A 23,767-nucleotide genomic window follows, 5' to 3' on the forward strand; every position below is an offset into this window, starting at 1 on the left:
AAGATGGTCAACATTATGAATTTTGGAATATAGTTTTTTGTCATTTATTCACCATATATATATATATATATTACTGTATTCAATTTAGGTGAACAAAATTGGCATAAACCGCTACAATCAATTTACTGTTTCAGTCTAAAAGGACATCATCAGGCGAGAAGAGATCTTTGGTCTTATTTGATGATGATTATGACGATAATGATGGTTATGACGATGCCGATGATTATGACGACGATGAAGATGATTATGACGACGACGATGACGACGTCGACGATTTCTCAAAGTTTTCATAAATATTTAATAGTAAATATAACAAAAACGGATCGATAGCGTAGATTCATATGATCATAAACGTTTATTACTTACCGTTGAACCAAGCAAGTCTTTCGTTGTATTTCACATCTCTTGTATTGTTACCATATCTGCCTAAAAAGAAATCAAAAGTTTCAATTGGAAAAAAAGAAAAAGAAAAAGAAAAAAAACCCGAAAAAAAAACAAACAAAACAAAACAAAAAACAATAAAGTAAAAAAGTTAGGGTTACAGCATATTCTCATCATTTTTTGACTCGAGTATATATCCGACAGAGTTAGACACAGTTAATCAACCGAGAACCATATCACTCTATATAAAAGCATATAAGATATTAACGGATACACACTTGAGAGTAAAAAAAATGGAAAGAATATGCTGTTGTCATAGCCTTAGTTATTACTAATGGAGATTCGTAGACTTGTCTGAAGTCGAAACTATACTATTACTTCCATATATAAAGCCGATATTGAACTACTATTTAATGCTCAATTCAAGAGCGGGGATAGTGTAGTATCAGTTCCGTTGTAATGCGACCATTTTTTCTTTTTACTCTTTTTTCACCACTAGGACGTAAGGGGCTACTATTTGGGATCATGTCTAACAGAGGGTTGTGGGGAGTTGATCAGCAAGATATCAGTTCACGCTACATTTAAACTTCTACATGTTAGTACAGTCTAAGAAGTAAGAAACAGGGAAGAGCAAAAGGCTTTCCAGCATCTAGAGTCGTCATCAGTGAAAGGGTGAGATTTTGCTGCTTGTCGAGTTGATCGAGAGTATGTAAGTCGAGGGGGCAAACGTTCAATGAGTTCATCAGAACACATTCCATTAAAGTACTGGTAAAACAAGTACAGGGATGCAACATTGTGGCGATGGGACAGACTTTAAAACTTGACTGATAGTGGGGGCTATTTTACCAGGCATTATCTCCTTTAAAGGACAGTGTAATATACCTTCGTCCGTCTCAGAAGCATTCATGTTCATATCCATGTGTATTCACACATTCAGCCGCAAATATCAAGAATCGCAAGTGTTATATATTAAGCTATCTTGGAAACAAAGGCAGGATATATATGTCAGAGAGTTCAAGCGTCACATGTGAGATGCATGGGAATGCGCGGCAAATGTGGAAGAAACAGTTAACAGAAATCAAGAGCTTCAATAAGAAAACGTAAATATTGTGGAATTGTATGGACCTGGAAGAAGGGCACAACTCGGTATTTAGTAGTGAATAGCCGGGGTGGCCGGCGTTGCCCGGGTGTTTAGAGATGTGTGTTGAGCCCCCCCCCCAAAAAAAAGTTGGTACTAAGCAGGCAAGCTCGAACCCGTGACGTGAAGGCAGAAAAGAAAGTGAAAGAAAATCTGACGTCTTACTGCTACTCAATGACGCGACCGGAAGTCTAAAGCGTTCAAATTTAACGTAGCCAATCAAAAACAAAATATGACTTGCAGAAATGGCGTTGCTTTTAAATCTTCCACGAAAGCAAATTAAACACAAAGGTGTTTTTAATGTGGGGACAGTATCCAAATTGTCTCTGTATGAAGGGGTTCCCCTACATTGACCAAGAACAAATTACAGAACAGATACTACCCGGCCCGATTCGAATAATTTCGCTTTATTTATACAAAAATGACAAACAAACAGCCGAGACGACGAAACGATGGGAATTTTGTTTAACTCGATCATTAAAAAAAAAAGATAGAGACGATGTCCGTTTGCGAATGCGAGATATTACGATCTGGGAAGTATGTAAAAACTTCTCACGGAATCTAACTAAGGCGAGAAGCCTTTCGTGGACATTTTGCCCTCCATATGTTAGATGGTACGATTCCAATATTTTTCTCGATTCCGATACAATTACCGATTCCGATTCTTTATAGACTTCGTGGCTTAGTGAGGGATGCTCTTTTCTGTTCCCTGCAACCTCTCTCCCACAGAAGAGACGTTGCGAGCCTATCTTTGTTTTATCGTTATTTCCATGGCAGGTGCTCGTCTGAACTCCAATATCTGGTCCCCCCTCGCCAATATTTTACGAAAAACACCCGTCTAGCTGAAACCACTGTCAAAAATTTTCCCCACTCTTTATCTATGCCTAAATCAAAACGTAGATTCCATGAACAAAGCTTCTTTCTTAGAACTGCACGCCCGTTGAACTCTGTTCCGTCTGCCTGCTTCCCACCTGACTACAACCTGGATGTCTTCAAGTCCAACGTAAACAAATTCCTGATGAACCGCCCCCTTAAATCTCCACACTAACGTACTATACATGCAATAACCCTTATCCCTGAGTGGCTTCCGGGCCTTGATAAGTGGTGACTACCTTGTAAAAAAAAAATTATAAATCTCTGAATATTTAACTATGAAGTTGTTATTTTTCCCGACTACCGTAAAAACGCATATCAAACGTGTATATATTTTCTCAAACGTAAAGACGCACTTGTGGTGGGCGATGGTCTTTAGATTTTAGTTTAGTGTTAATTTAAAATCAATAAATATTTTCTATTTTATTATTAATACTCCGAGCACTGGAAGACTGTTTTAAACAAAATCAGATAAAAAAAGGATAATTAAAGGAATCGTTTTTGGCATCGGAAATTGTGCGCAATTTTTTTCGATTCTGATATCCCCCAAAAGTTCCGATTTTTCCGATTTCGATTCTGATCAATCTTCGCAACATTACAACAAAATATTTTGAACAGAAAAGCAAATGCAAAAAATTGTGCTTATACGTCAGTCCGACTGCCAAGTGTGCACGACCTATGTATAGATATTTATTAATAGATATTTTATACAAAATATAAAATAAATATCAAATGTGGTATGAAGCCGAAAAAATAACTAATGGGAGGGGGGAATGTAACTTAACTAGCCATAATCACCAAAACAAAATCTCTCAATAAATTACTTATTTCAAATTCTTAAATTACAATACATACAAGATATGGGGAGTTGCAATACATACAAGATATGGGGAGTTGGGCACCGAAAAAATGTAAAACAAATGGAATATATTTACAATGAGAAACTCCCTGAAGAAAATCTGGCAGATAAACAGTTTAGTCAGTCGAAACTTGGTAGTCTTACACGTGTTTTATTGAATAGCGGAAACCTACCAAACCACACATCAAAGACAAATATGTGTTACCCGAAAAAACAAACAAACAAACAAACAAACAAACAAACAGTTGTGAAGTTTTTTTCCTTGGAATAAAAAGGATAAAGCGAAGGAAAAATTTTGATAAAAAATGGAAATCTGTTAAACTTTGTAAAATTATAAGAATGTAAAACATTATAGTGTATACTGACACCCCCCCTCCAAAAAAAAAAAACAAAAAAAAAAAAACAAAAAAAAAACACAATTGAATTCAAAGCCCATCAGGAGACTTTATATATATATATATATATATATATATATATATATATATATATATATATATATATATATATATATATATATATATACTAGTAAGCCACCCGGCAAGTCCCGATCGTAAAATATGCTCAGTAATTATATTTGAATTCATGCAGATTTCGCATTAAAGAGTGAATTATTTATTGATTATTATATTGCACCTAATATATAGTAGTGATTTAAAAAGTTTAAAAAAAAAATGGACTTAGGTGCTATCAGCTAGAATCGAAACCAAAACATGTAGCTCTCTAACCTTATATGCAAAAAAGATAGCACTTACCTGTGAGGGTAATGTTGACATTGACCAAGCTCATTTTAAGACCAATCGTTGCATCCATTTTCTCCATCGACCGAAATAGGTACATTGTTTTGGCAGTTACCTCCCCTTCTTGCCAACCATGGCCGTACAAACAAACTATTAAATAAATTCAAACAAAATTGAAGATGAAAAAAATAAAAACAATGAAAGCTTTTAATGCTACTTCAAATTTTTTTTTTTAGATGAGGATTGATAATTTGTATTATTCCGACTACTGTTCTCATATTGGATGTTAGTATCACAATCATTTTCATCTTGTTAGACTTGAGAATCTTTCAGGCTAAATTGTGAATCTGTATGGACTTTCGAATAGAACCCTTTATTTAATCCATTGGTTCAGGTTGTAGACTCACCGACTTTTATTAAGTAGTTTACTCAGCGGATCTATCGCCAAGCAAAACAGCAAAGGAGATAAACTATTCTCTTGTACGATAAAAAAAGAATCTGTACATTCTTTATTTTTACCAACCATAAAAGATGGACGCGCTTCAGGCAGCGTTGAAACAACAACAATGACGACGACGACGACGACGACGACGACGACGACGACGACGACGACGAGAATAGTTAGTAAAACTACAAATTCAACGGCAACAACAGTTATTCGAACATCAGAAACGTATAGATGAAAAGCAAGAACAACTACAAAAACAGTTATTTGACCAGCAACAGCATATAGAAGAATTACTAACCCAAGTCGTAAAAAATAATGCGTCCACTGAGAATAATGCCGCATTTTCACAAAACTCAATATGGAATGCAATTGACAACTTCTGCTACGCACTAGAAGATAAGTTATTTTCAGCTTACTACAGAAGGTACGAGGACTTCTTTAGTATAGACTTAGAGCATTGGTTCCACCGGAAAAAAGTTCGTTTGCCATTACGCAAATTAAACATAATAAATTTGTGGATTTGATTTTACCACGTAAAACTTCGGAGCTATCTTTCGCCGATGCAGTGGAGCTTCTACAAAACCTTTTAACCCGAATGTTTCTTTATTCCATAAACGATGGATATGCTTGAATCTGGTGAAATACCACGAAGATGACTTCGCAACTTATGCGGCCGTGGTTAATAAACACTGCGACAAATTTAAACTATCAAATGTCAGTATGGACAATTTAAAATATCTAGTATTTGCGCAACGTCAGGTCGAGATGCTGAAACAAAATTAGAAAACGAAACGAGTTTGACTCTACAAAAATTAATAGAATACTGTCAGAATATAGAAATCACTAAAAAAATACTCAGAGAATATTAGATTTGGCATCGCACATATAAAGAAGTAGCCAAACAATAAAAAACGCATGTAACGAAGAAAACACAGGATAGAAAAAGTGAACACGCATATCTGCACATATTTGATATCAATACTAATGGAAAAGAGGGGTTTTAATATGAATATCAACACACACACACACACACACACACACACACACACACACACACACACACACACACACACACACAAAACAAATTTATAGGAGTATAGAAGATATATACATATATAAATTATACATATAATATAGTATGTATATAATATAATGTAATATATATGTATATACATCTATAATATAAATATCACCTGTCTGTTTCAATGTTTGTATATCTACCTAAAACTTTCCACAAAGGCGACAAATTTTCACGTGATCGATATCGTTCTGAAGGTCGACCCTTCAGCCGACAAATATCGAAAAGCATTAATTCCTTCACCCTCAACTAAGCACTTTTCTACAGGTAGGGGTCGCTTTTTTCGCCGATGATTTTGAAAGTCATCCTTTCTTTTCGATTGACTAGCCTTAATTTAAACCTTCACCACTTCCGGTTTGGCGATGGACGCAACGGCAAAGATGTCACTTTTTTTCACGTTTTTTCCTCCTTCGCAGTACGGGTTCGAGCCTGCCTGCCTGCCTACTACCACTTTTTTCTAACACACACCTCCAAAAACCCTGGGCAACGCCGGGCACCCAGATTAGTTATGGATAAATATAAATGGATTAATTTAATAAAGTAGATATTAAGAATTAATTTTAAAAAACATAACAATGAAAGAGTAACTAAATAAGGAAATTGAAATATAAAGCAACGCGGAAACTAGCATCTTTCCTTGTCTTCCCAAGATTACCATGGCTAGAGCAGTGGTCGCCAACGCTGTTAAATATATATATATAAGAAACTAGCGATGGTAGGGGCGCCTCGTTTTGCCTGGGCGTAAAATACGCTTAAATATGATATTTTAATTTGTCTAGATTTCGTATATATTATTATCGAGTCGTGATATCAAAAGTACAAAAAAGTATTTGGGCACTATCAACTAGAATCGAAATCTAAATGAACACTATAGCATTCAAAGCTGGTGACGTTACCACTGTAGCAACGTGACAAGCATATGAACTATTTAAAAATTAATAATAAACTAAGATGAATGTACAAAATGTATAACGATTTATTTTTCAATTTTGACTAATTTTTTGGCCCTTAAAACTATTTTAAGCAACTAAAGACCCATAAAAGAACGGCCCGTAAAAATCATCATTTAAGGCGCCTTGCACCGCTCTGCGACTTTTAGTTTCGGAGGAGATAGAGTTTGAAAATATGGAGACAGACATATAGCCACTTATATTTATATATTAATAGGATAGCGTGTGTGCTATTTATTTTGTGTCATGCTTACATCCGAGTGACTGTCGTTTAATTGTTATGGACTTTCATTTCTTGTAATAATATAATTTTATCAAGAATTCTTCATAAGTTTTGGTTTCGGTTTCGATTATAGCGGAAGGAACTCAAGTTATACATATATATATATATATATCTATATATATATATATATATATATATAAGGAACTCAAGTTATACATACATACATACATACATACATATATATATATATATATATATATATATATATATATATATATATATATATATATATATATATATATATATATATGTATAACTTGAGTTCCTTCCGCTATATATATATAAGGAACTCAAGTTATACATACATACATACATATATATATATATATATATATATATATATATATATATATATATATATATATATTGTTTTAATAAATTTTGGTTCCGGTTTTGATTCTAGCTGATGCACCCAAGTCATATGAATATATTTTTTTATTTTTGAAATCATAACTTTATAATATATAAAAATCGATAGAACATTATAATAATATATATGGAATCTGAGAGAATTATAATATCATATTTAAGTGTACTTTACGACCGGGCTACGCCGAGCGTCCCTGCTAGTTTACATTAATACTTTTACAGTTTTAACAAAAGAGCTACAATAATATCAGAGCGTCTCCATTTACGCTGAACATCTACAAAACGCCAACATCAATATGAATGAGTCCCCCTCCAGAATTTCCACAGACCCCGCTTATAAAGAATTACTTGAATAAAGTATGTATGAAGAATTACTTTAAAAAGATTCCCAATCAAAGGGTAAGTAAATAAGAAAATAGAAATTAAAAAGGTGTAACATTTAATTTACTAGGATTTACTTATCTGCCCTTGTCATTCGAGATGTTTAGTTGAAGGCTACGTTTAAAAATAAAGAGCTGACACTAATGTAAATTCAAATACTTGCTAACATTCCAATTAGTTTAATTGAAAGGTACACCCCGAAAGGGCGGGAATCTTTACATCTTGTAATCCCTAACATGTTTATTTTAAGGCCCTTAAAAGCTTAGGCGTGGTGCGCCGATAACCTAGGGCCTCACAATACGTAGTTAAAATAAAATAACCAACGCAATTACTACTGTCTATTACAACTATATATTTTAAAATTAGATCTGCTTACGCGTTTATATCTTTGTACGTACAGGATTCACTCCTAAACTTATTAATCTATTATAATGAATTTTAAAACACAACTGTTAGAAATACGGGGCCCAAAATTGGTCTATATTTACTTTGATTTTATGTTATCGTGTGAAAGCAATTCGTGAAAATTCAGATAAAAAATCTGATTTTTGTAAAATTTTTAACAAATAAGTACTAGACATCATTTAATACGTACTCCTCAAATTTCAATTTCTTTAAGGTATTTTTTAAGGTTTTGTAGGGTACAACGTTCTATTTGAAGATTCATATATTTCAGATTTGCATTACACACCTATTAATCAAAATTACCCAATTTCGTTTTCTTATATTTTCTTAAGTCTTAAATGTTAGACGTTTTCTAGAATCAAAATCACGTTATAAACAATGATCGAAATTAGAATAAATATTATAGACGTTGATTTTAATCTGCGATTTGACTAGTCTGTCTGAAGTACGGTCTCTACCAAATAACTCTGTCAATTTTTGGTCTACAAACTGGAAACTTGATATATGGAATATTCGAACCTGTAGAACAGAAACCATTTTGAAATTTTAATAATAAGCATTAACCATCAATTAATAAATATTCCTCAAATTTAGGGTTCATAATATGGGAAATATTGCAAATTTGCATTGGATTTGATCCCCATCCTTAGACACTAGTTAAACAATAGTCGCTAGATTTCAATTTCTTTTTAAACTGAAGGCTAAAACTTAAATGCTAAACATTTTCCAAAATCAAACTCATGTAAAATATTTTGAGCAAAATTGGATTAAGGATTCTAGACATAAAATTTAGTATCATTATACCCTGCTTAAAATCTTTACAAAGGCACGTAAGTATAGCAAAACTGTCTTGTTAGAGGAATTAATTTTAATCATCTCTTGGGGGACACACACACACACACACACACACACACACACACACACACACACACACACACACACACAGTTGCTTGATGCTATGGAGAAAAATATAAATAAATGAATAAATACTTTTTTTTTCATATTATACAAAAATAATCGTCAGCTAAATACTTTTTAAATGAATAAAACAAATGTCAATTTTTTATAATTAATTTATTGTATGATTGTATAAATTAGATGTGTGTTAAAAAGTACATAAAAACATAGAAAAAAAAGGAAAAATTTCAAACTGGTTTAGTCCATAAAGACAACAGAATTCGATTTAGAAACAATTCATTTTAAAATGGATAATTCTATTTTTTTATTTTTTATTTTAGCGACACCAGTTAATTTTCAATTGTATTGCATTTTACCATTGGTGATCGGACAATTTCGTTTCGATTTAAAATAGGTGTAGAAGGTTTAAACGTCCTTTCAATCGTGAATATATTACAGAGAGCCAAATACGTTCTAAATTGATTAATGTTGCAACATTCGAGAAGGTACTGCTCAGAGCATCCTTGCCTGCCCCGACAGAGTACAAAACTGACTTTGAAATCTAGTGGCGATGCCTTTTCTACTTCTTATTCTCTCTTTCTCACAGAAAAGACGTTGTTGGTATTTTTCTACCCTATCCTTATTTTCATGGCAGGTGCTCAATTAAACTTAAATCTGTGGTAAGGCATTCATAACAAAAACTCATCAAGCTACAACCACTTTCAATATTTTTCCCGTTCTCTCTCCATCTGATTCTAAACGAATTTTCAATGGGCAAAGTTATCTGCCAAGAACTACCCGTCTGTGTTTGGCTTGGTTGCTTCCCCGCTGACTACAACACGGTTGTTTTCAAATCCAATGTAAACAAATTTTTGTTGAACCACCCTCTTTAATAATCAAATTCAAACCAATCACCATCAATATAAACAATCATCACGGTGTTGTCCCAGCGTCCACTTGACACTCGTTCGACCCTTATCCTCGAGTAGCCTTTGAGCTTTGATAAGTGTTAACACCTTAGTAAAAAGATAAGAGGTACTTACTGAGAATCACCGAGCAAATGATCACACTGTAAGCTACTCGGATGACCGTCGTCCACCGCTAGCAAAGAAAAAAGGGAAAATATGTTAGTTTTATGCCATAATTAACTAAGGATCGAAGAATTTGAAGATTATCATTTACGATACAGAATGGAACGATAAAGAGGAAAACGGGTGGGTGGGGGACAGTGAGAGAAGGGTACAAAGTTGTAGAACTCCTTCTGGCTCTCTTTGGACTTTTAGACCCACACAGAGTCCTGCTGACGCACCCAGGGTCTGCGAGCGGCCACCTGATTGCACCAAACAGGTATGTAATTTGGACATATGAAAATTGGGCAAAAGTATTTTTCAGTGATGAAAGCAAGTTTAATTTATTTGGAAATGATGGAAAAAACAATTTAAAGAGACGTATTGGTGAAAGATTAAGTGTAAAGTGTACTAAGAAAACTGTCAAGTTTGGAGGCGGAAGCGTCATAGTATTTGGAATGTTTTCTGGCCAAGGTACAATGGTTAACAAACTCGTGTAAATGCACAGATCTATAAAAACATTGTTCACGATAATGTTGTGCCAATCATACAGAATGCAGGGCTAACTTTATGCAAGATAATGCCCCATGTCACAAGGCAAAGGTGGTAATGAGTTACCTTAGCGAGCAAGATTTTGAAATTATGGATTGGCCACCGCAAAGTCCTGACTTAAATCCAATAGAAAATCTTCGGAAGACCTTAGGAGTGAAAGTTATGGAAAGAAATCCCACTAACACGGAGGATTTGTGGGTGAAGCTTCAAGAAGAATGGTTTAAAATTAGTATCGAGGATTGTCAAGAACTGATTCGTTCTTTAGTCGAAGATGTGCTGCTGTCATTGAGAGCAAGGGCTCATTTACTAAATATTGATTGTACATGTATTTTTATTGTTTTTTGGCTGTTTACATTGTTTTTCTCAATTTTATCTCTTACTTTGGACGCTCCTATCTTGAAAATAAATAAATAAATGTTATAATCTTTTTCTATCCTTTGCAAATGATTCAAATTTTAGTATGTTATTATGGATGATAACGACTACCAGTTGTCAAAATTTCAGCTTTTCACAGTTGTTATTTCTAACAAATATTAGGTTTTAAAATTTTGTCCCTTAGTTTTGGATGCTACTATATATATATATATATATATATATATATATATATATATATATTTATATATTACATTTTCCCTCCAAACAAGGCACAGTACCACTTTGATGTAGGGGTAACTATCAGTGACATAATGAGACATAAGTTGCAGGGCTACTATGTAGGGAGTAGAACAGCAAGATGTCTGTTCACATTACATTTAAATTTCTACATGTCAGTACAGTTGGTGAAGCAGAAACCCGAAGGGAATTCCAAAGTCTAGCAATTCTAGGGAAGAAACTATTAGAGTAGAAGGCTTTCTTACATCTAGAGATCTCTACCATGTAGGGGCGGAACTTTGCTGCTTGTCGGGTTTATCGGGGATATTTACGTCGAGGGTGTACAAGAGCTTATAGTTCGTCGCAGCACCCACCATTAAAATACTTGTAAAAAAGGCAGAGGGATGCAACATTTCGTCGATGGGACATCCTAGCTGACAGTTCGAAAACTATCAGGTTGGTGACTCTCTTTTGAACCCTTTCCAGCAGTGGGAAACTAGTAGCAGATGCACCAGCCTAGATGTGACAACAATACTCCATACATGGGGAATAGTGGCCTTGTAAAGGTATTGGATACTTTCAGGCGTAAGTAACCTTCTTCGCAACAGCCTTGGCAATGTTCTCGATGTATCTGTCCCAACTCATGTTCCCTGTGAGCGTTAGGCAGAGAAAGTACTTTCAGGTTATGTACCTTTAGGCATAGCTATTGTTGGTTGAGAAGTTTTTTTTTTTGTAATTATTAAAAGAAACCAGCTTTGTCTTGGCAGCAGCATTGAACGTTACCATTTATTTTTGACTCCATTCCACTACAGACTGGAATTCTTCTTCTAGGGTCTCCGCCATTGCCTTGGATTTGTGTTCATTCGTTTTCCGTTCATGCCTGTTATAGAGCGTGGTGTCGTCAGCAAATATACCCATCTCAGAGACTATTTTATTAGGGAGGTCATTTATGAATATCAGGAATAATAAAGGCCAAAGCATAGACCTCTGAGGTATACTCGCATTTATATATTTCCTCTCTCCTCCCTAATCCAGTGCATGGTATATACGTCCAGAAAGTACAGTTAGAATATCTGCAGTAGAACGGACATGTCTAAATCAATATTGATTGTCAAACAGAAGTTTAGCAACTGTAAGGTGGTGCTTGATTAATTTTGGACTCAAATATTTTGGCGAAAAGAGGAAGGAGGCTAATGGGGCGATAACTTTATGGGTTATTTCTTTCGCTATAATTCTTGTAAAGCAGTTTTCCAGCCATCAGGAAAGCATGATTCGCAAAGAAATTTGTTGAAGAGTTTGGAGAGAACTGGAGCAACCTCAGCGGAGCATTTTTGATTAATAGTACATCCGGGATGAGATCAGGTCCACGTGCTTTTGAGTAGTCTAGGTTTTTTTTGTATATCATGTACTTGAGAAGGGGTGATTTTTAGATCATCTAGTGTGGTTTCTGCCGGCAAAGGAAAGTCAGGAAGAGAGTGGTTTGTTGGGTCCAAATTAGAGTTTGAGGCAAACTGACAGGCAAGTATGTTAGCTTTCTTGGTTACCGTGCAAACAACCCCATGATTGTTGGATAGTGGGGGGATTATTGATTGCCCAATATTTACTACCCTCTTGTAGATTTTCCAGAAATCACGAGTTTCTTAATTTCTGCACTTCAATGCGTTTTCTGGTGGTTACGGTATATTCTCACTTAGCTGTCACTACTCTTTCTTACTATTATTTCTGGCTTCTATAAACTTTTGTTTGTTTATACGAGACTTATGCTGGATAAATCTGTGCAATGCATGTTGCCTCCGAGCAATGGCAGCTGCGCAAGTAGAAGTAAACCATTTGGGAGAGTGGGGTTTGCTATAGAACTTCCGTGTGGGAACATGTGCTTCAATTGCTGCTTGGAACTTTTCAGTGGTCTCATTGGCGCACTGTTCCGCAGGAAGAGAAAAGATATTTCTCTACAGGGCATCTCTGATGTGATCTCTAATGGCATACCTGTCAGCCTTATTGTAGTACCTTATCGTTTTGAGAAATAGCTCTTCAACAATGTCTATCATTATTACAGGATGAGCAGCATTCCCGAGTGAGCAATAGGTATTTATTAAACAATCCTCAAAAACTTTTGTCAGAAATAGATCCATAAGTGAGGCTTGCTGGTCCTGACGATCTGGGACTCAGGTCGGGAATGTTAATGTCTGTGTCAATGAATGAGATATAGAAAAATTATGGATGATGCCACCAACAGCATCTGTGTAGTTAGAGAAGCCAAGCCAATTATTGTGGTGGACATTAAAGTCACCAAATACATGTATTCGGGCGCTAGTGTCAAGGAAGATTGCTACATCTGTACTGTCAGAGACATAATTGATTAGTATACAGTCCTGGATTAAGGGAGATCGATAAAAAAATATACATACCTAACGTTATGTTGTAAAGTTAGTTTAAAGCACATGAAGGCCTGGTCATCTGATTTTAGTTCGATTCCTTAGTTATGAGGAGGGTGTTAGTTTCACTTAGTGTTAAGATATCCGGGGAGTTTGCTAGGAGAAATGATTCTACATCATCTAAGTAAGTTATAAGTCCAGGGATAATTGTAAATGCAAGCCTCAAGGGATGAAGTGAATCATTGTTTAAGTGCGTGTCTGGTTTGATCGTTAATTTGGATTGAGCTTTCATTTAATTTTATTTCGTAGTTTCAGTTTAGGGTGAGAGGTGCTAGACAAAGCGGATGTGCATAGCTATCATCATGCAACATAAGTAGACTATCAGCTGAATCCTCATCCACAGGAATGTGGCCTCGGGAATGATCACCAGAAATGAGTGCAAGGTCCCTTTCCATGCGCGACATGCCACTACAAACATCCCAATATTATATAACTGATGATAGAGCAGCTGCCCTAAGCGCTACCAAAAGGTTAGGGCTTCTGTACTGTCAGTCGGAAACAGCAGCCTGCAACTGTCAAACGGGTACTCTCAAACTTGTCAGACAAGAGTGGGCCAGTCCAATCATGTTAGTATACATGGTGAACAAACACCTCCAAGATGCCCAGTTAAGGGGAAGGGAATCAGGCAGGTGTGGGGAACAGCGTTCATTGCTCTAGTCAGGAAACAAGGACAAGCACTGTGTCCCTGTGATCGTACCTCTGCTCCTTACTAATAGGCAAAGAAGGAGTATGGAAGCCGGCATACTCCTTATGCAATTTAGGTTTGCAAACCGGTGATTTGATTGAGTCACCAGCGCTAGAGAGATTATTGACCAGGACTGAGGAGCCCTTCCTCTCACGTTTGGTGCCAGCACGTATGAGGTTAGTGGCACAGGTTTAGCGTAAGAGTTTTCCTTCTCCTAGATGGATGATATGACGAGATTTATGGGCCCATCAACATCGAGAGGGTTATTGGTTTCAAAGCCAGGTATTTGTACACACCCACATGGGTAGTTAGAGTTAATCTCATTAGTATCAAAGATAATTAGTTTCTGCTATGAAATTACGCTCCTTAAAGTAAGATTGGAAGATGTGGTTATTCACACGTTATGAGTGAAAGGTTTGGGGGTATGTATGAGTAATGGGTGTAGATTTAAGGTTAACGAGGATTAAATATGGTTTGCAGATTAATAAACACATTAGAAAAGTATCGTATAAGGAGTTTGAATACGATTTAAAATGAGTTTTGAACTTCAGATGTTAGTTTTCATGCAGAGACAATCATCAGTACGTTTGCCCATCTAAGAGAAAGAAAATATAGAGTTTCTACTTAATATAACTATGGCTAATAAGTATCCATTTTATAGATAATCTATATATGTGTTTATTATACATAAGGCATGTCTACTAACAGATAACTACAAATGTTTTGTATATTTTTTAAATTTGACTTGAAATGAGTGAATAAATATCAGACAAGTGCACGAAATACGAGGGGTGTGCAATAAGTAATGCCCCCTGACCCACCTCCCATATCAGTAGAGCAACGACACTTGGCACAGTTATTAGTCTTTCTATACATAGGAACTACCCAGAATTATGCATTTCTCCCATCGTTTGATGCAGCTCTGGAGACCGTTTTTGTAGAACACCCCAGGTTGGTCTCCCAACCATGACGTGACTTCAGAAATCAAGGCTGTATCATCTGGGAAACGCTTTCCTTTCAAAAACAACTTCATGGTTGGGAAGAGGTGAAAGTCAGAGGGTGCAAGGTCAGGAGAGTAGGGAGAATGGGGGCTGATTTCATAACCTGTGCTCCTGATCTGGCGACATGTGAGTTGTGAACCGGAGCGTTGTCCTGCAGGAAGAGGGTACTTTTGCTGATCTTGCCCTGCCTCTTGATTTTGATAGCTTCCCTTAATTTCCTCAAAAGTGAAGCATAATAGGCTCCTGTAATCGTGGTACCCTTTGCCAGGAAATCTGTCATCACTATTCCGTCCTGGTCCCAGAAGACTGTGAGCATGACCTTGCCTTCTTTGAAGGTGGTGAGTCCAAGTGCTTCCACTGCATTGACTGGGCTTTGGTCTCTGGATCATATTGATGAACCCAAGTTTCATCCTGTGTAATCAGTCTTTTGAAAAACTTTGACTCATCTTCTTGGCACATCTCCAAATTCATCCTCGAGCACTCAATGCGTTCTTTCTTCTGGAATGGTGTGAGCAACCTGGGAATCCATCTGGCAGACACCTTATGCACATGCAAATGGTCATGAATGATAGTTTCCACAGACCCTATACTAATCTTGACATCTTGGGCTATTTGGTGAATAGTAATGCGCCGATCTTTTAAAATGGCAGGCTCAACTTGACGGACAGATGTCTCATCAATGGCAGAAGGTCTGGGAGCTGTTTCCACAGACTTCCGGCCATGTTTGAATTCACAATGCCAGCGTTTTACAAGGTCATATGATGGGGCATTATCACCATAAGTTTCTTTCATTTCATCAAAAGTCTCCTGTGGTGTGCGTCCTTTCAAATACAAAAACGGCGGATCACTGCTCGACATTCAACAAGCTCCATTTCTCACCTGACTCAGTTCAAACACCTGTAAAACAGAAACCACGATTTTTTCAGAGCTGTAATTTGCCACATAACCCGTAGAGATATAAATCATTGCACATGCAAAATTTCAGCTAGATCAGACAACTAGAAGTGAGTCAGGGCCATTACTTATTGCACACCCCTCGTAGTATACAAAAAGAATCACAGAAATTGATCAAGTAGTTTTATTTTTTATAAAAGAAACTCATTTTAAAACAAATTTGAATGTCTTTAATGCCCTCCCTCTATTAAAAATGGTTTTCTAAAATCTCAATTTGGAGTTATCTCCCTTGTTCCTTTAGCCTGTTTTCACGATGACATCACATTATCGTCGCTGGTCGTTAAGTCATAAAATTTTATTTTCTTATATAAAAATAAAATTACTTGATCAATTTAAATGATTTTTAGTGTATGATATTTTCCTTCCGTTACGGTACGTACATCTTATTTATTTTGGTACTTCTTCATTACACGGACGGCGTCATTTTTTAGTGCGCTTCACTAACGCCAGGTGGCGCTTCTCGGTCCAAGAAGAGTGACAAAAAATCGATCAAGTTCATTCATTTCATTCCATTCAAATTGTTTAATAATTTTAAAACTAAAACTATAATATATTGTTGACCCTTCAAAAATTAAAACTATAATATATTGTTGACCCTTCAAAAATTAAAACTATAATATATTGTTGACCCTTCAAAAACTAAAACTATAATATATTGTTGACCCTTCAAAAACTAAAACTATAATATATTGTTGACCCTTCAAAAACTAAAACTATAATATATTGTTGACCCTTCAAAAATTAAAACTATAATATATTGTTGACCCTTCAAAAATTAAAACTATAATATATTGTTGACCCTTCAAAAATTAAAACTATAATATATTGTTGACCCTTCAAAATTAAAACTATGATATATTGTTGACCCTTCAAAAATTAAAACTATAATATATTGTTGACCTTTCAAAAATTAAAACTATAATATATTGTTGATCTTTAAAAAATCAAAACTATAATATATTGTTGACCCTTCAAAATTAAAACTATAATATATTGTTGACCCTTCAAAAATACAAACTATAATATATTGTTGACCCTTCAACAGGTGTCCCCAAAAATTAAAACTATATTTTGTTACAGTGAAAATGTTACTTAAATTCAAAACAAATGTTTAGGAAAAAACATTCAATGTTGATATATTCGAAAAATATTTTTAGTTAAATTATTAAATTGTTGAAAAAAAAATGCAATTTTACTTTAATTAAAACATATTACATTTAAATTATTAAATTGTTGAGAAAAAATATAATTTTACTTTAATTAAAAAAAAATTTCAGGAAAAAAATCGTATGTTGCTTTAATTTAAAAAATATTTTATTAAAAAATATTTTCTTACGCAGATTTTCAATAATTGTTCTTACATTTATAGACAATAAACGTTTTGGTTTTCAAATATTTTTGTGTTCGGAAAAAATCTTTTTTAAAAACTTATTTGCCGTGTTATTTGACCATGAAGAAATTGGAGTTATCACCCCTAACAATGGCGTCGTCCGTGTAATGCTGAAGTGCTCATGTTGTTCGTTATGTGGTATTTTGTTTTTTAATGGAGGGCAATTCTGGATCAGCACCGTAATTGTTTTGTCAAGGTAGATCACTCTGTTCATCATAGGTAGCTTGGTGATTTTTTTTTTTTAATCTAGACAAAAAAAAAACAAAAAAACTATCTATTTTACTTACTTTCCCTCGACTTCCGAATGCGGCTAAGATGGACGCCAAGAAAACAAGAACACAAACGTATATGACGCATACGAAATCTTTGTCCACGGTAACAGCACTTCGGTTGGAAGAATATCGAGCGAATCCCCCAGTGTGACGGAACGCCTCAAACAAACCCATGCTGGAAAGAAAAAAAAATACATTAATGCTGAATTTGAACAAGGCTATAATTACTTACATAAATAACACACTCTGCCACCCTCTTTCACACACACACACACACACACACACACATACACGCACGCACGCATATATATATATATTTATATATATATATTTATATATATTTATATATATAAATATATATTTATTTATATATATATGTATATATTTATACGCACACAAAACACGCTCATATATATATATATATATATATATATATATATATATATATATATATATATATATATATATGTTTATTCATAAAGTCTGAAGAAATGCTGGTTTTGAAAAATTTCAAACGATATAATGCTTGAAACTGTCGAACTGGACATGGAAACAATTGTAACGTAAAATGAAATACACTTTTTATTGCCATCAACACCTTGTCTTGAAGTCTTGATTTTGCACACACAGTATATTAATGCTCAATTATGAAATGTGATAATTTTGTAGCTTAATCCTTAAGTCAACCATTTTTGGCTTAAAACCTATTGGTATATGAAAATTTACTGAATTACACGAACTCAGTATATTATATATAATTCTCTCTCTCTCTCTCTCTCTCTCTCTCTCTCTCTCTATATATATATATATATATATATATATATATATACTAGTAGGTCGCCTGCTGTGACCCTATCATAAAATGTGCTTGGGTACTACCAACCAGAATTAAAATCAAGATATTTTATTATTAAAGAGCCAATAACCTATTGATATTGTAACGATTTCAAAAGTTTGAAAAAAAATATAACTTGGGTGTTATATATATAGGAAAATTTACTGAATTACACGAACTCAGTATATTACATATAAGTCTCTCTCTCTCTCTCTCTCTCTATATATATATATATATATATATATATATATATATATATATATATATATGTGTGTGTGTGTGTGTGTGTGTGTATTATATATATATATATATATATATATATATATATATATATATATGAGCAAAAAGTTCATAAAATATGTTAAAAAACACTTTGAAATGAGTTAAAAACATCTGAAAGGAAACACTAGATAAATGGATAGTCCTTAATCCGCGGAGTTTCGAAGAAATACTTTACTTCTCATCAGAGGGTAGGATTTAGCAAAATGCGGGAGTGGATTTTGCATGCAGAAGTATTTGATGAAACAACAAGTAAGTCAAAGATCTTACTTGAAAACAAAAAAAGTGTTTCTTTACCATATTCCCTCTGCTTCACTTTTTTTTTTGTTTTCAAGTAAGATCTTTGACTTACTTGTTGTTTCATCAAATACTTCTGCATGCAAAATCCAATCCCGCATTTTGCTAATTCCTACCCTCTGATGAGAAGGAAAGTATTTCTTCGAAACTCCGCGAATTAAGGACTATCCATTTATCTAGTGTTTCCTTTTCAGATTAAATATGTTTTTTAACTCATTTCAAAGTGTTTTTTTTAACATATTTTATTAACTGTTTGCTCATATTATAAGCTCTATTTCCTATTTGGTTTTATCGAGCTTTTTTATCTGGCTGAGATAATTTTATAAATATTAATTCTTTAATATTTATAATTTACTTTAATTTTACCATCTTGGATCATTTTGGTAAATTCAATTGTAATTTTCATTTTATATATATATATATATATATATATATATATATATATATATATATATATATATATATATATATGATTAGTTTTTTTTGGAAAAAGAATTTCAGCAGAGTGCTCAATTAAAAGGAAAATCCAAATTGTAAGAGCGTATTTATATTTTTATATTTTGTGTACAGAAAGTTGTTAGTTGAAACAGATCATTGGTACCGTCGGTTTCAAGCCCGATAATAATGCCCGTTTAACGTATCCTTATCAAGCTCTTCAGACAATATTCGTCTTCAGCCACGAATATTGGCTGAAGAGAGCTTGATAAAAATACCTAAAATGGGCCTTATTATCGGGCTTGAAACCGACGGTACCAATTATCTGTCTCAACTAACAACTTTCTGTACACAATATATATATATATATATATATATATATATATATATATATATATATATATATATATATATATTTATAAATATATATGGTATTTGAGAAGGAAAACCGAGAATTAATAAAATAGTAATCAACGTTTCGTCCCTATTTCAAGGGACATTATTAGGATTTCGTAGTAAAAATGTAGAAGAAAACGATTACAGACCACATGCGAGTGAAAAAGGGGAAAAAATCCAAAGTCGTTCCCATTCTGGGCCGAAACTATAAATGTACTATTTTATTAATTCTCGGTTTTCCTTCTCAAATAACATAACGTCAACCATCTCTTGTATTTTTATTTTATTTTTGCTCATATATATATATATATATATATATATATATATATATATATATATATATATATATATATATTATTTTTACTCATATATATATATATATTTTTACTCATATATATATATGTCCTATTATATATATATATATATATATATATATATATATATATATATATATATATAATAGAACAACAAGAGTATGAAATGAAGACACAAAGCTATATATTGGTAGATATAGAATGGATCATTTATTTAATAATGGAATATAGGCAAAATTTGGGGGATAAAAGGGACTTTTTATGCCAAGGCATTTCGAGACTATTTTATTTGTACTTTCATCATAATTTTGCTTTGGTCTTGATACCTCCAAATTCGAAGCTATCTCTTTACAACCCTTCCTTTTCATAACCTATCATACTTTCATAAATCAGATTCCATTTTCTGTAGGCTGTTTTTGAACACAGTCAACGATGTTTCGTTGTTCTTATTTAGATGACGACTTAGGAGCGTCTTAGTGGGAGATTAGAGACTTAGGTGATAGAGGCAGTCATAAGAGTGTTCATGTGTTGGGTGTTCATGTGTCTTAAGATGTTCATGTTGTAAGAGATAGCATATTGGAGAAATAAACAGGTATATATAAAGAGAGAGACAGTTCTGTATATATATATATATATATATATATATATATATATATATATATATATATATATATAATAGAAAGTGTACTACAAGAGAACCAATTCAATGAGAGGAGATTTATGAATATCTTGGTAGATAGACCGAGAGATAGCGCGTTTGACATTTACGTTTTGACAGTTGTGCATATAATATAAACACATTACCTTTCTCGTTGTAATGATGAACACAGAAGACGCAGATACATAAAGATGATGACGTCCTTTATTTCATGACCGGTCCATTATTTCGCTTGAGGAATTTAAAGTTTCTTTACATGGTTATTTCTAAAACCCTCTTACTTCTAGAGGGTGTCTTGATTCTAACGGAGAATCGGTCTGGACATCTCTGCTGCTCTCCGACTCTTCTCCCAGACTCCTAGACTGCATCTAAAAACTCTACCTATATCGAGAACTCGTCACGTCATCGCATGATTAAACATGTGCTCATAAAGCACGTTGGTGACATGCGTCACGTTGCCAAACTTGACATGACCCCGAGTTCAGTAACCTATTTTTCAAATAACATTTTTACAAAATATATTTACAATTTCAATTGACGATTAAATTCCTTAACAGAAACAAATTTCATTATTACATTCCTTTTCCAATTACAGATATGTAAGCTAAACAATTGCAATTTCTTATTTCAATAACATTCTGTATTTATTTTAACTTATGATTGGAATTTTCAATTCCAAATCTAGCTTCGCAAGTTCGAATCCTTGACTATCCTATTTCATATTTACATTTAACTAATTTCCTATTTTTTTACTTACGTGAAAAGGGGACAACCCTTTTATCATGTAACACTTTTGCTAGTATATATATATATATATATATATATATATATATATATATATATATATATATATATATATATTGAGGCAATCATGAAGGGAGGACGTATTCCTTGGAATTCATTTTATATTAAAAAAAGACCGATGAGAAAAGGAAAATGGATAGCGACTAAAAAAATAGTAGGGAAATAGAAAAAAAAATCAAAACGAGTCAATTGACATGTTTCGCACTCACTCATCAAAATTGGAATCGAGGGATTTATTTTTTAGTAATTTGTTTTCCTTAATGATAAAATCTAAATAATTATAACTGGCTCAAATAACACAAAATTAAACAAATTTTTGAAAAACAGAAATAGGACAGAAAATGAACCTAACAATGTAAAAGAATTTAACTGCCGGGACCCTAATGAATGTCCAATTAGAGGGAACTGTTTAACTTCAAACGTAGTATACAAATGTGAAGTTATAACAAATAATGAAACTAAAGTATATCTGGGGAGCACCGGAACTTTCTTTAAGGACAGATATCGTAATCACCTAGCATCGTTTAAAAATGAAACTGAGAAAGAAAAGAACAGCACAAATAACGAAAACAATAAAATGAAAACAACGGTAGAAAGGATCATAACAATAGTGACAACCACAACTACTATAACGAAAATAGAAACAGAACCAATAGTAATAGCGAAGACAACCGAAAACGAAAACAAAGAAAAACTCAACCACTTTAGCAATATAGATTAAGGAATTAAAAGAAAATTAAACTGAATATAAATTAAGATGGTCAATAATTGATAAGAGGAAAAATATAAACCTAGCAAATCGAAAAGATGCAACCTAAGTATATTAGAATCTTACCATATATTAATATCAAAAGAAAAATTATTAAACAAAAGACTAGATGTAATCCACGGGAAACAAATATTTACTAGAGCACTAGAGCAGATTAGGGGAAAAAATAATGCAAGAGAGGTAATCCTAGATAAAAAATGATACCACGAGAGTGACTTCCCCTGCATCGGGTAATATAATACGAATTCAAACACTAAGCAAAAAAAAAAAAAAAAACCAAAAACAAAAACAAAACAATAATAAAATATACACGCATAAACATAGGAATAAAATTATATAAAATTATATGATAATTGAAAAAAACAAATAGGAAAAATAGGCTAAATTAAAACAAAAATAAATAATTAATAAATAAAAATACGAAAGTACGGGTTAAAACGGAAAACTATCTTTACATAACACCAAAAGATGGAGAAAGTTAGGAAGCATGGCTGTGGAAATCTTTTTACCCGAATACGATGCCCAGCATGTTAAAAATATACCTTTTGTTGTAAAAATCTAATGGATAAACATCTGAAGAAGTTGGTGGGGACAGGATATTTTTATGGAAACATAAATCGTAAAAATGCCACTCATTAATGAAACAGCTGTAATGAAAAAATCCAAGAAATAAACGAAGGTTATAAAAAAGAAAACGTGAGTCTTTGAATTTTCAACAAAATTTTGCACTATATATGCTCTGTCCCTATTAAATAGACACATTGAGCTTAACTCAAAATTAACGGTGAATGGTTTTTAAAATAATAATCTAGACCCGTTAAACGAAAACGGTATACATTGAAAGTAACGACATTTCAAAAACAAACTTATTGCTTATTGAAATAATATTCAAACATTAAATGAACTAGGAAAAATACTTAGAACGCCATAACTATATAGCAATTTCTACGTTGACATAATTAGTAGGGCATATGCGATTCTCTTTTATGAATAACTTGTAAAAGACGTTGGTCCACAGAATTAGTCAAATTTGTGATTTCGTCAACAGTTATTCCTCGCGATACCTCTTGGAGAGTATCCTACAACTCATTTTTGCTCTTAAATTGGCGTCCACTTGCATAGAGGCGTCACTCCATAGTACTCCAAATGTTTTCAATTGGGTTCAAATCTGGTGAATTCGCAGGCCACTCCACCTTCCGTCGCCCAGAGAACCCCAGTTGTTACAAATACTCTT

At 33.6% G+C, this 23,767-nt stretch overlaps 1 protein-coding gene across 2 annotated transcripts in view; it reads right to left on the bottom strand.

Annotated features, from left to right (window-relative positions):
- Window positions 1-23,767, bottom strand: part of LOC145258112 (dual oxidase maturation factor 1-like) — a 109,764-nt gene that overhangs the window by 13,892 nt on the left and 72,105 nt on the right. For both annotated transcript variants that reach the window (XM_080115855.1, XM_080115856.1), the window contains exons 2-5: window positions 17,762-17,921; window positions 9,843-9,900; window positions 4,004-4,138; window positions 367-426 (exon numbers count right to left, since the gene is read on the bottom strand). In XM_080115855.1, the coding sequence (XP_079971981.1) occupies window positions 367-426; window positions 4,004-4,138; window positions 9,843-9,900; window positions 17,762-17,920 (412 nt within the window). In that variant the 5' untranslated portion in view covers window position 17,921. The remainder of the gene's footprint in view (window positions 1-366; window positions 427-4,003; window positions 4,139-9,842; window positions 9,901-17,761; window positions 17,922-23,767) is intronic.

Source organism: Euprymna scolopes, chromosome 33 (assembly GCF_053919585.1).
Source record: "Euprymna scolopes isolate OS-2025 chromosome 33, ASM5391958v1, whole genome shotgun sequence".
Taxonomy (NCBI): Eukaryota; Metazoa; Mollusca; class Cephalopoda; order Sepiida; family Sepiolidae; genus Euprymna; species Euprymna scolopes.